This window comes from Salvelinus sp. IW2-2015, unplaced genomic scaffold (assembly GCF_002910315.2).
Source record: "Salvelinus sp. IW2-2015 unplaced genomic scaffold, ASM291031v2 Un_scaffold2286, whole genome shotgun sequence".
Lineage (NCBI taxonomy): Eukaryota > Metazoa > Chordata > Actinopteri > Salmoniformes > Salmonidae > Salvelinus > Salvelinus sp. IW2-2015.
In genome coordinates, this window is record NW_019943612.1 from 104,889 (window position 1) to 116,903 (window position 12,015).

The 12,015-nt window shown below is 43.1% G+C and overlaps 2 protein-coding genes across 2 annotated transcripts in view; both read left to right on the plus strand.

Moving 5' to 3' along the window:
* Positions 1-6,532, plus strand: part of wdr62 (WD repeat domain 62) — a 64,389-nt gene extending 57,857 nt beyond the window's left edge. Inside the window, 2 exon segments of the mRNA XM_070440177.1 lie at positions 3,490-4,424; positions 4,976-6,532. Of these exon segments, the coding sequence (XP_070296278.1) occupies positions 3,490-4,424; positions 4,976-5,230 (1,190 nt within the window). The 3' untranslated portion in view covers positions 5,231-6,532.
* Positions 6,533-7,237: 705 nt separating this feature from the next.
* On the plus strand, positions 7,238-11,432 carry atg16l2 (ATG16 autophagy related 16-like 2 (S. cerevisiae); the record flags this gene model as incomplete). The annotated part of the gene is made up of 3 exons (XM_024140807.2): positions 7,238-7,491; positions 9,874-9,943; positions 11,354-11,432. Coding segments are annotated over exons 1-3 (306 nt in total), but the record flags the coding sequence as incomplete, so codon positions are not given.
* Positions 11,433-12,015: the final 583 nt, after the last annotated feature.

Sequence of the window (12,015 nt, forward strand, 5' to 3'; positions counted from 1 at the left end):
ATGAATTGTAATTCATTTAAACAGAGAGGATAAGCCTGTAAAGTTGTAATAAAGTCGAACGATGTTCTTATACCAACATGACAGGTTTTACTGAAAAGCAAAACATGTCTGCTGGGTCGTCATCCCTGCTATAATCAATATTTTTTTCATTTTTTTCTTCAAATATAATATTGCGAACAACAAAAGTCTTAAAGAACATTTGAAATAATAAATAACAAAACACAGCTATTTCAAATTGTAATTAGTTCTAATAAATAACACAGCATGCTGCCTACGAACACCAGGCCGGCCGGTCATGGCTAGAAGGGATACAACTTTTTGTCAAAATAGTGTCCGATTTGACTTTTCGTAGCCAGTTAGTAGCAGTTAGAGAATTAACGTAGCAGGTTAGGAGAATTAACGTAGCAGTTAGGAGAATTAACGTAGCAGTTAGGAGAATTAACGTAGCAGTTAGGAGAATTAACGTAGCAGGTTAGGAGAATAACGTAGAGTTAGAATTAGTTAAGTTAGGAAAAGGTTAGGGTTAGCTAAAAATGCTTCTAGCCAGACCGGGCCGGCCCGCCCCGCTCCCCATTTCCACTGCGGTAAGCACAGCACCACAAATAAATAAATGATCAAATAGATTTTGGACAATCATATTCAATATGTAAATAAGCAAAATTCATTAAGACTGGTTCATTGAGAGCTTGTTTTACAATGCTCCTGTGAAATAAGGCCTGCGTCATGYGTTCAYGAAAGCACTTGTTTCCAAAGCTCATGACATTAATAAATCTTATGTTTATTGTAATTTGAACTGTCGTGTGTCGTGTGATATACAGTTGAAGTCGGAGGTTTACATACACCTTAGCCAAATACATTTAAACTCAGTTTTTCAAGATTCCTGACATTTAATCCTAGTAAAAATTCCCTGTCTCAGGTCAGTTAGGATCACCACTTTATTTTAAGAATGTGAATTGTCAGAATAATAGTAGAGAGAATGATTTATTTCAGCTTTTATTTCTTTCATCACATTCCCAGTGTGTCAGAAGTTTACATACACTCAATTAGTATTTGGTAGCATTGCCTTTAAATTGTTTAACTTGAGTCAAACGTTTTGGGTAGCCTTCCACAAGCTTCCCACAATAAGTTGGGTGAATTTTGGCAYATTCCTCCTGACAGAGCTGGTGTAACTGAGTCAGGTTTGTAGGCCTCCTTGCTCGCACACTTTTTCAGTTCTGCCCACACATTTTCTATGGGATTGAGGTCAGGGCTTGGTGATGGGCACTCCATACCTTGACTTGTTGTCCTTAAGCCGTTTTGTCACAACTTAGTATGTGTATGCTTGGGGCCAAGTATGCTTGGGTCATTGTCCATTTGAAGACACCATTTGCAACCAAGCTTTAACTTACTCTGACTGATGTCTTGAGATGTTGCTTCCATATATCCACATAATTTCCCATCCTCATGATGCCATCTATTTTGTGAAGTGCACCAGTCCCTCCTGCAGCAAAAGCATCCCCACAACATGATGCTGCCACCCTGTGCTTCACGGTTGGGATGGTGTTCTCGGCTTGCAATCCTCCCCTTTTCCTCCAAACATAACGATGTCATTATGGCCAAATGGTTCTATTTTGTTCATCAGCTAATTGACATTGGTCTATCAGAAGCTTCTAAAGCCATGACATAATTTCTGGAATTTTCCAAGCTGTTTAAGGCACAGTCAACTTAGTGTATGTAAACTTCTGACCCACTGGAATTGTAAATAATCTGTCTGTAAACAATTGTTGGAAAGATACTTGTGTCGTGCACAAAGTAGATGTCTTAACCGACTTGCCAAAACTATAGTTTGTTAACGAGAAATTTGTGGTGGTTTTATATGACTCCAACCTAAGTGTATGTAAATTCCGACTTCAAACTGTGCATGGCTCATTGATAACTCTATGGGCAGTTGGCTGCCTTATCATTTTAACATTGCTAACTCACAATGTGTTAAGTTGACAACACGGATTTAGTTTCCAAGTGCTACTGAATAATCTCAACTGAACATCACCAATTGCTCATGATACACATCATTACCCATGACACAGGGTGAATATGTTGATCTGTCCTGGGCCTTGACGACACACAACCATTTGCCCTCTAATTACTTGTTTTTTTGGAGTGGACCTTGGTTCTGCTCAAAGTGAGCCGTCTGCTTGTGGAAAGTCAAAACTGTCCAACTCCTTGGAGCAGCGCGATGCACATCAGCCTCGCTACTTGGTCCTCAAGAAGGAGGGATCTTGAGGCCGTCTTTACTCTGTTGGAGAACGAATCTCCTCTCGGCTGGCGCACTGAAAATGGAATAATCACCATTTATTTTTGCATTGGATTTTCTTTTTCTCCAGGACAATTTTGGCCGGCAACAATTTTATGTATCGGCTTTATATATTTTTGAAACGGCCAAAAGCCAGAATCTACCGGCTAACAGAAACCCTGGTGTGGTCGATGCTGTAGTGAGTGTGGGTATGAACGTGTCATCTCTCTGGTCTGTTGGTTGCTAGAAGATCATCCAGAAACATCAGTGGGTAGGAGGTCTGCTTAATGATGTGGGGCTTGTCTGTCTGTCTGTTGCTGGTTGATGGCTGTCTGTCTGTTTGCTGTTGATGGTCTGTCTGTCTGTTTGCTGGTTGATGGTCTGTCTGTCTGTTTGCTGGTTGATGGTCTGTCTGTCTGTTTGCTGGCTGTTGATGGTCTGTCTGTCTGTTTGCTGTTGATGGTCTGTCTGTCTGTTTGCTGGTTGATGGTCTGTCTGTCTGTTTGCTGGTTGATGTCTGTCTGTCTGTTTGCTGGTTGATGGTCTGTCTGTCTGTTTGCTGGTTGATGGTCTGTCTGTCTGTTTGCTGGTTGATGGTCTGTCTGTCTGTTTGCTGGTTGATGGTCTGTCTGTCTGTTTGCTGGCTGGTTGACTGTTGCTGTAACAACCCAGTGAGCGGTGTGAAGTGTCATCCAACGTCTTTAAAGAGGCGCTCCTCTTCGGTCCAGCCGGTCCAGCAGACTCCCCAACCCCGCCATCCCCTACGCAGCCGCAGAACCACAGCTGTTCTACGCTGGAGAGATACTCTGGGAGGTGTGTGTGGGTGGGGGGGTGGTCGATCCACCACAACATTAATTGTGACTCACCTAGTGTCATGGGGTAGCGAGACTTGGTTCTCTGTATCGTTGTCTCCATCTCTCTCTGGGGTTCCACCGTCTGGGGTTCCACCGTCTGGGGTTCCACCGTCTGGGGTTCCACCGTCTGGGGTTCCACCGGTGCTGGCAGTCTGCCCTGATGTATAGACCACACGGGGGGTGATAATCTGGTTTCTAGGATGCAATTTGAGACTTTATGTTACAGTAAACCAGCATTTCTCCATCCTGGTCCTTGGTGACCCAAAAATGTATACTACTTCCCTCAGGATCAGGATGGAGAAACAGTGGAGTAAATAACCCCGAATGTCATTGACCTGTAGTCTTTCTGTTCCAACCTGTCAGATGTGACAGATAAGACCCTGAGGTCTCAGTCTAGTGGTCCATCATCATCCAGCTCCACCCTCAAACCCTCCCAGTCCGGCCTGGACAAGGAGCCCCTGACCCGGCTGCCTCGCCAGCGTTACATGGGCCCCACCACCAGCTCCAGAGCCAAGAGGTCCCAGGGTGAGGGCCTGAACATCTCCCCGACTGAGGAGCACCCTGCTGGGGGGAAGATCATGGAGGCGAGAGCCTCATCCCTCCAGGACCTCCAGGACATTACAGACCCGGAGTGCAAGGAGAATCTGCCGCCCCCAGGAGTCCAGCCCCCTGGAGTCCAGCCCCCTGTATCCCACACCACCACCACTTCCTCAGTGGAGCCTCCTGCCAGCCAGCCTCCCTCCATCCCTCCTTCTCCTGCGGGGAACCACAGAGCCAGAGCAGCTCTCCACCTGGACCTGGCTGTGCCCTCTGACCCCCCCACACTAACCTTCCCTCTGGCCTCCCACAAGTCCCAGAGGAGGTTTGGAGACTCGACCCGCCACGCCTTGGTCACCCCCACTGAGATGCGTTCTCTGGGGAAGGAGGCGAAGAGGTGCCTCCGTAACATGGAGGACAGCTTGGCGTCACGGGGAGGATTATCAGGGCTCCGCAGCAGCCTGGCCCCGGCCTCCACCACCGCCACGTCTCCGGCCCCCACCACGTCTCCGGCCCCCACCATGGCCCCAACCCCCCGTCTGTGCTCAACCCTCCCTCAGGCCCAGCTCACTGAGAGCCCCTCCCAGCTGCAGCAGGCTAGCGACAGTCCTGTCTCTGGTTCTGCCTGTTTCTTCCCTCTCCATGGTGACTCTGGTCTCCATGGTGACTCTGTAGAGGAAACCCTGAACCTTCAGATGTGTCACCAGGTAGCCAACGAGTTGAGGCACACCATGAGAAGAGCCGTCACGTTCTACAACAAGGTCAGATTACAAACGAATGGAAAAATTCTATTCACTAGCTTTTCAAAGATTCATGTGTTATCAAGTTTTAACCAGCATGTCCCAATGTTTCAACAAACTTTATCCTTTCAAAGGCATAATGCTGATTTTTAGATATTTCAGTCGTTTCTCTACTTACCCAGAGAGTCAGAACTCATGGATACCATTTTTTTATATCTCTGCGTGCAGTTTGGAGATTGAAGTTAGCATGTCGTTAGCTTAGCGCAAATGCTTTTAGTCTCCCGGTACAGTAGCCAGCTCCTCTCAAAAGCAGTGGTATAAACTGTACTCAAACTGGGTGGTTGGTCATTTTATAGTCCTTACAAAACTATACATAGTAATCGATATTTTATACATTTAGTTAATTTCACTGATAATCATAAGATACCAGATTCACTTCCTTATTCTTTGCCCATTCCGTTGTCACATAGATATCGCAACATACTCTGTCCCATTATGGCGTCCGAGAACACAGACACCGCCATTGAGACCGATACAACGTTGTCTCTCTCTCTCTCTCTGTCCTCTCACAGGTGTGCTGCATGACAGACAGCCCAGAGCAGCAGGGCCAGATGTCGGCCATTTTGAAAGAGGCCTTCTGTGTGACGCAGACGGAGCTGGACTCTGTGTTTCCTTCAGGTCAGAGGTCAGCAGCAGGTCACAGCGCCCCCTGTCCCCTGGAGGACTCTCCAGGTCGCCAGCTGAGAGACGACMGGACCGTGGCGCTACTGGAGAAATACTCTGAGATGCTGCTGTTCATTGCTGAGAAGAAGATGGACAGTAGTTAGCTGACGGGGTTTTGACTAGACGGGATGCCCCGCTAATGTCAGAAGTTACTTTTCGTAGCAGATTAGGGGGATTAAGTTAAGGTTAGGAAAAGTTTATCCCTGACGCGACTCGAATATGCACGTTTTAACAGACATGACCCTAGCTGATGGAGGATGAGACAAGACGTCCTTACGTGAAGCAAATATTTACTAACCAGACGTGAGCAATTAGATGCTTTCACTTCCCACCAGATTGTTTCAATAACATCCTTTCCCTTTTAACCAACAGCACCTTTTTAGACCAGACGACTGTCTGTGTATATATTAGAATGTTTATTTAGATTTGTTTTAAACCTATACTTTTAGTGAAATGTTTAGCACCGCATTATAGACTGACTGAAATAAGTCACTGATAAATACATGCTTCACAATCTAGTTTAAAGTCTCCAACTTGTTTAAAATCCTTTTCTTTTTCATTTTTTTTTTTTAGTTTTGTCTTATTTTCCTATTTATCCTAATGGATGTTTTATTTTAATGTTTTCTTTCTTTAATTGAAGCTCTTGTTTTGTTGTCTTTTTTGTGTTTGGTAGCTGTTGTCATTCTTCGATTTATTTAGCTCTCATTTGATGATCTGCTTGAAGTCGCTGCAGGGCCCGTATCCACAAAAGCATCTGAAAGTAGGAGTGCTGATCTAGGATCAGTTTATCATTTTAGATGCATTGTGTTTTTGTTTTTTATGAATACGACTCCATTAGACAGATCCTAGATCAGCAATCCTCCTCTGGGATGCTTTGTGGCTACGAGCCCAGGTCCTTAACCCATTCTGTATCTAACCTTGTAGCCATGTATCACTTTATTTAAAACGTGGATCTATTGAGCATCAAAGCAGTCAATGAGGAGTCATTCAGCCACAACCAAAGTGACCTGCTTTAATCAGTGTTTACATTTTTTTTAACTCTCTTTTTGACCCTGTCCAGGTATTTGTGTACCGGGTTATGTTTGCTAGTTGATAGAGAGAACTCGGTATCTAAGCAGTCAAGTTGAAGTTCAGTATTAGTTTTGGTTTCTGCTTGGAGCCAACAGACACTAGTGTTAAGGGCTCTATTATGTTAAAGCCTATGGCATCAGATGGGTATAATTGTCTCACCGTCACCTGCAGTGTTTTGTACAGTCCCTGTGGTGTTTCACTGTGTACTTCATGGTTTCTCGTGAAATTGTTCAATTTCAATGTAAATTATTTGTAATATTTTACCTGTCTGCTTTTGCATTCATACAAAATGTATATTTTACTATGAGTTTGTAATAAAGGTGTTTTACATATTGCTTTGTGTGTTCTCCATACAACAACCAGACTAGCTTTAATGTGGAACCCACGGGGGGGGGGGGGACCAGGAATAGATGAAAGACTGGAGAATATCTGTGACAGAGGAACACTCCCAACGTCTGCAGAGGAGGGCCCTGGAGAACCTCTGTGAAGACAGAATTTAAAGAAGAAGGAATTATGGCGGCATCCTTGAAGAGAACTGCTGAACACCGGACCTACTGGAGTCAGTCTGGGGGGGTCTCCTTTGAAATGTAGGCCAATTGCTCATTGTCTTGATTTAGTCATGCATTTTCTGTTGGCCCATATGTATAAATTATTTTAGTTAGTTAGACTAGTTAAGGTGCTATTCGGAACTAGGAATCTCTGAATTCTCCCGACTTGCGAACTGGTTGAACGCAGCATGTGAATAACCACAACCAGTTAGCAAATCGGAAGTTTCCTAGTTCCCGACTAGCACTTGAACGTGGCATAGATAGTGGGGAGTTTGACAGTGGTCACATTCAAACAGATTTTAATATGCATTGTACTTCAGCACGGGCGTGTCCTGCCCTGACATGTTTTCAATGACGATAATGACGATTCTAGTCTGACTCAGGAAAATAATGGTAAGTAGCATCTGATTGGATAGGAAACTTGTTGTTCGCCGGACCGCCTGGCACTTCAATGTTGACAGCCGAGCCAGTCTCGCTAGAGATTTTATTGAAAAGGAAAATTAATGAATGTTTCTCTGATATACAATAGACTAAACTATTTGGCAATGCCGTTTAGTAACAGCCTAAATTGCTGTAGGACTAGTCTATCATGGCGGCGCTAGGAGCGGAACGTGGCGAGGCGTCTAAAGTCGAAGAGAAGATAAACACACAGAAGACGGCCGACTCATGGAAACGTCATATCATCCGCCAACTCAAACATCGGGATAAGTATCAGAAGACGATGTTTCAAGATGTCATACTGGCATGTATGTAGAAGTTCTTTGCTGAAGGTCTTGTGTAAAAAAAAAAAAATGTTTTTTAAAGTATTTTGTCGTTTTCTTTCAGATGACCTAAAAAAGCTTAATTAAGCAAGATTCGTTTTCCGATTCAAGGAAGTTCTAGATATATGCTGCAACACTAGATAGCTAGGTTTCAATTCAATTGGAGACAGATTTTCATGCGAATACTATAGAATCCGCATTAAAAAAATATGTGAATTTTCCCACCAGTGTTGACACCAAATTCACTTATTTGTGGATAAAATCAGTGCGTGATGACGTAGGGCACACACAATGTAGGCCTACCTTTTTGCTTACGTTTTCATTTCCTTTACGGTTCATTGAGATACTTAAAACTGTATGATAATCGGCCACGATAATAATTGAGACCTAGATTATATATCAATAGATTATTATATAAATTTTCAAAGAAGTGTGGATCATCATTATTTGGACCAGAAATGTCAAACTATACTACCAGTCAAARGTTTGGACACACCTACTCATTCTAAGGTTTTTCTTTATTTTTACTATTTTCTACATTGTAGAATAATAATGAAGACATCAAAACTATGAAATAACACATATGGAATCATGTAGTAACCAAAAAAGTTTTAAACAAATCAAAATATATTTAAGATTTTAGATTCTTCAAAGTAGCCACCCTTTGCCTTGATGACAGCTTTGCACACTCTTGGCATTCTCTCAACCAGCTTCACCTGGAATGCTTTTCCAACCATCTTGAAGGACTTCCCACATATGCTGAGCACTTGTTGGCTGGTTTTCCTTCACTCTGCGGTCCAACTCATCCCAAACCACCTCAATTGGGTTGAGGTCGGTTGACTGTGGAGGCCAGTTCCTCTGATGCAGCACTCCATCACTCTCCTTGRTCAAATAGCCCTTACACAGCCTGGAGGTATGTTGGGTCACTGTCCTGTTGAAAGACAAATGATAGTCCCACTAAGTGCAAACCAGATGGGGTGCCGTATTGCTGCAGAATGCTGTGGTAGCCATGTTGGTTAAGTGTGCCTTGAATTCTAAATAAATCACAGTGTCACCAGCAAAATAACCCCATACCAGCACACCTCCTCCTCCATGCTTCATGGTGGGAACCACACATGCAGAGGTCATYCGTTCACCTACTCTTTGTCTCACAAAGACACGGCTGTTGGAACCAAAAATCTCAAATTTGGACTCATCAGACCAAAGGACAGATTTCCACCGGTCTAATGTCCATTGCTCGTGTTTCTTGGCCCAAGCAAGTCTCTTCTTATTATTGGTGTCCTTTAGTAATGGTTTCTTTGCAGCAATTCSACCATGAAGGCCTGATTCATGCAGTCTCCTCTGAACAGTTGATGTTGAGATGTGTCTGTTACTTGCACTTTGTGAAGCATTTATTTGGGCTGGAATTTCTGAGGCTGGTAACTCTAATGAACTTATCCTCTGCAGCAGAGGTAACTCTGGGTCTTCCTTTCCTGTGGCAGTCCTCATGAGAGCCAGTTTCATCATAGCGCTTGATGGTTTTTGAGACTTCACTTGAAGAAACTTTAAAAGTTCTTGACATTTTTTGGATTGACTGTCTTAAAGTAATGATGGACTGTCGTTTCTCTTTGCTTATTTGAGCTGTTCTTGCCATAATATGGACTTGGTCTTTAACCAAATAGGGCCATCTTCTGTATACCACCCCTACCTTGTCACAACACAACTGATTGGCTCAAACGCATTAAGAAAGAAAGAAATTCCACAAATCAGCTTTTAACAAGGCACACCTGTTAATTGAAATGCATTCCAGGTGACTACCTCATGAAGCTGGTTGAGAGAATGCCAAGAGTGTGCAAAGCTGTCATCAGGTCAAAGGGTGGCTACTTGGAAGAATCTCATATAAAATATATTTTGATTTGTTTAACACTTTTTTGGTTACTACATGATTCCATATGTGTTATTTCATAGTTTTGATGTCTTCACTATTATTCTACAATGTAGAAAATAGTAAAAAATTAAGAAAAACTCTGGAATGAGTAGGTGTGTAAACTTTTGACTGGCACTGTATGTAAATGTGATATTTCAGTGGTTTTTCTTTATATATACATTTGCAAAAATGTCTAAACCTGTTTTTGTTTTGTCTTTATGGGGGTATTGTGTTTAGATTGATGAGGGGTAAACTATTTCATCCATTTTAGAATAAGGCTGTAACGTAACAAAATGTGGGAAAAGTCAAGGGGTCTGAATACTTACCGAATGCACTCTATATTGATGTTCTGTGTTCTATAATGATGTTCTGTGTTCTATAATGATGTTCTGTGTTCTATAATGATGTTCTGTGTTCTATAATGATGTTCTGTGTTCTATATTGGTGATGTCATCCTACAGATATAAATCTCCTGGAGAAGTCCAATCAGAGAGCCCTCATCACGAAAGGCATCCTGGGATCTGGTTCAAGGTCATTATTACACGAGAAGAATGATGTGGTCAATGTACTTACTTCTCAATGGACGTATTTATCTTGTTTTGATGTGTAAGGCCAGGAGTTTCCCCACCCAGGAAGAACTCGGCCCCATTGATGTGTGTGATAGAAACCTGTATGGAATATTTCCTGTGAGAGATAGTTTGTCCTTTTTGTTAAGTGTCTGTGTGTTTTGTATTTGTTTGTATTATGGATGTCCATTAGWTCCTACCAAGGCAGCAGCTACTCTTCGTGGGGTTTATTATGGATCCCCATTAGTTCCTGTCAAGGCAGCAGCTACTCTTCCTGGGGTTTATTATGGATCCCCATTAGTTCCTCCCAAAGCAGCGCTACTCTTCCGGGTTATTCATGGATCCCATTAGTTCCTGTCAAGCAGCAGCTATCATTCCTGGGTTATATCGGATCCCCATTATTCCTGCCAAGGACAGCAGCTGACTACTTCCGTGGGTTTATATATGGTCCCCATTAGCTTCCCTGCCAAGCAGCAAGCTACTCTTCCTGGAGTTTATTATAGGATCCCCATTAGTTCCTGCAAAGGCCAGCAGTACTCTTCCGTGGGCGTATATTATGGATCCCCATGAGTTCCTGCCAAGCAGCAGACTACTCTTCCGGTTTATTATGGATCCACCAGTAGTTCCGCCAAGGCGAGCAGCTACTCTTCCTGGGGATCCAAACACATTCGAAAGCACTTACAATACTAATAAACAAAACATATAAAAACACTACATATCACAACTAATACATTATACACCATTAAAATCTACAATAACAAAATGTATAATACCACCCATACAACAATATTACAATGTAGCGTGAGTGTACAATGCGTGTGCCTGCGTTTGTGTTGTGATATACCGTGTGTCTGTACCTGTGTGGTGTGTGTGTGTCTGTTCACAGTCCACACTGTTCCATAAGGTTACCTGTTATTTAAATCTGATTCTACTGCTGCATCAGTTACCTGATGTGGAATAGAGTTCCATGTAGTCATGGCTCTATGTAGTACTGTGTGCCTCCCATAGTCTGTTCTGGACTTGGGAATTGTGAAGAGACCTCTGGGGGTATTCATTGGTGTCTGAGCTGTGTGCTAGTAGTTTAAACAGACAGCTCTGTAAATTCAGCTTGTCAACACTTCTTACAAAAACAAGTCGTGATGAAGTCAGTCTCTCTTCCACTTTGAGCCAGGAGAGATCCATATGCATATTATTAATGTTAGCTCCGTGTACTTTTAAGGGCGAGCCGTGCTGCTCTGTTCTGTGCCAATTGCAATTTTCACAAGTCATTCTTTGTGGCACGTGACCACACGACTGAACAGTAGCCCAGGTGCGACTGTGGGTTTCCTGTCTTGAGACCTTACCCTAACCTGTGATCGTCTCTTTGACCTCACAGGTACCCAGCCTCCTCCTCCAACGATTCCTTGACGTCTCTGATTTCCAAGAATGATGATCTGAAGAAAACAACTGGGGAGGTAGGAAACAGGAAGTAACCGTGTTGATGATTTATGACTGAGATACGGGCAGAGACTCTGATTTGACATTATGCTGTCGGCAACACTTTCAGTTGTTGACACTATGCAGAATCACTCAGAGAGGAGCAGTGTTGAAAATCACCTTGCTGGCAACATCACCTTATCTTTGCAGTATTTATATAAGGCAGAGTCTCCACCAATCTGTCATAAAGCATGGCATATGTGTTGTGTTTTCATACTGTCTGTCAGTGATACCCAGAAAGAGAGACGAAACCAGGAAGCAGACATCCTGCCTCGTTCTGGTTTTGTGAATGGTGTGCTCCTTATTCTACTGTAAAAGGAAACATCACTTTGTTGCTCATCTCTGTCTTTTATATCTACTGCATAGAGATACAATACAATGCCAGATAACTGTGTATTTCTACTATGTCTTTAGTTGACAGACTACTGTCAGTCTCTAGTTGACAGACTGTGAGTCTCTACTTTGTCTCTAGTTGACAGACTCTACTGTGTGTCTCTAGTTGACAGACTCTACTGTGTCTCTAGTTGACAGACTCTACTGTGAGTCTCTAGTTGACAGACT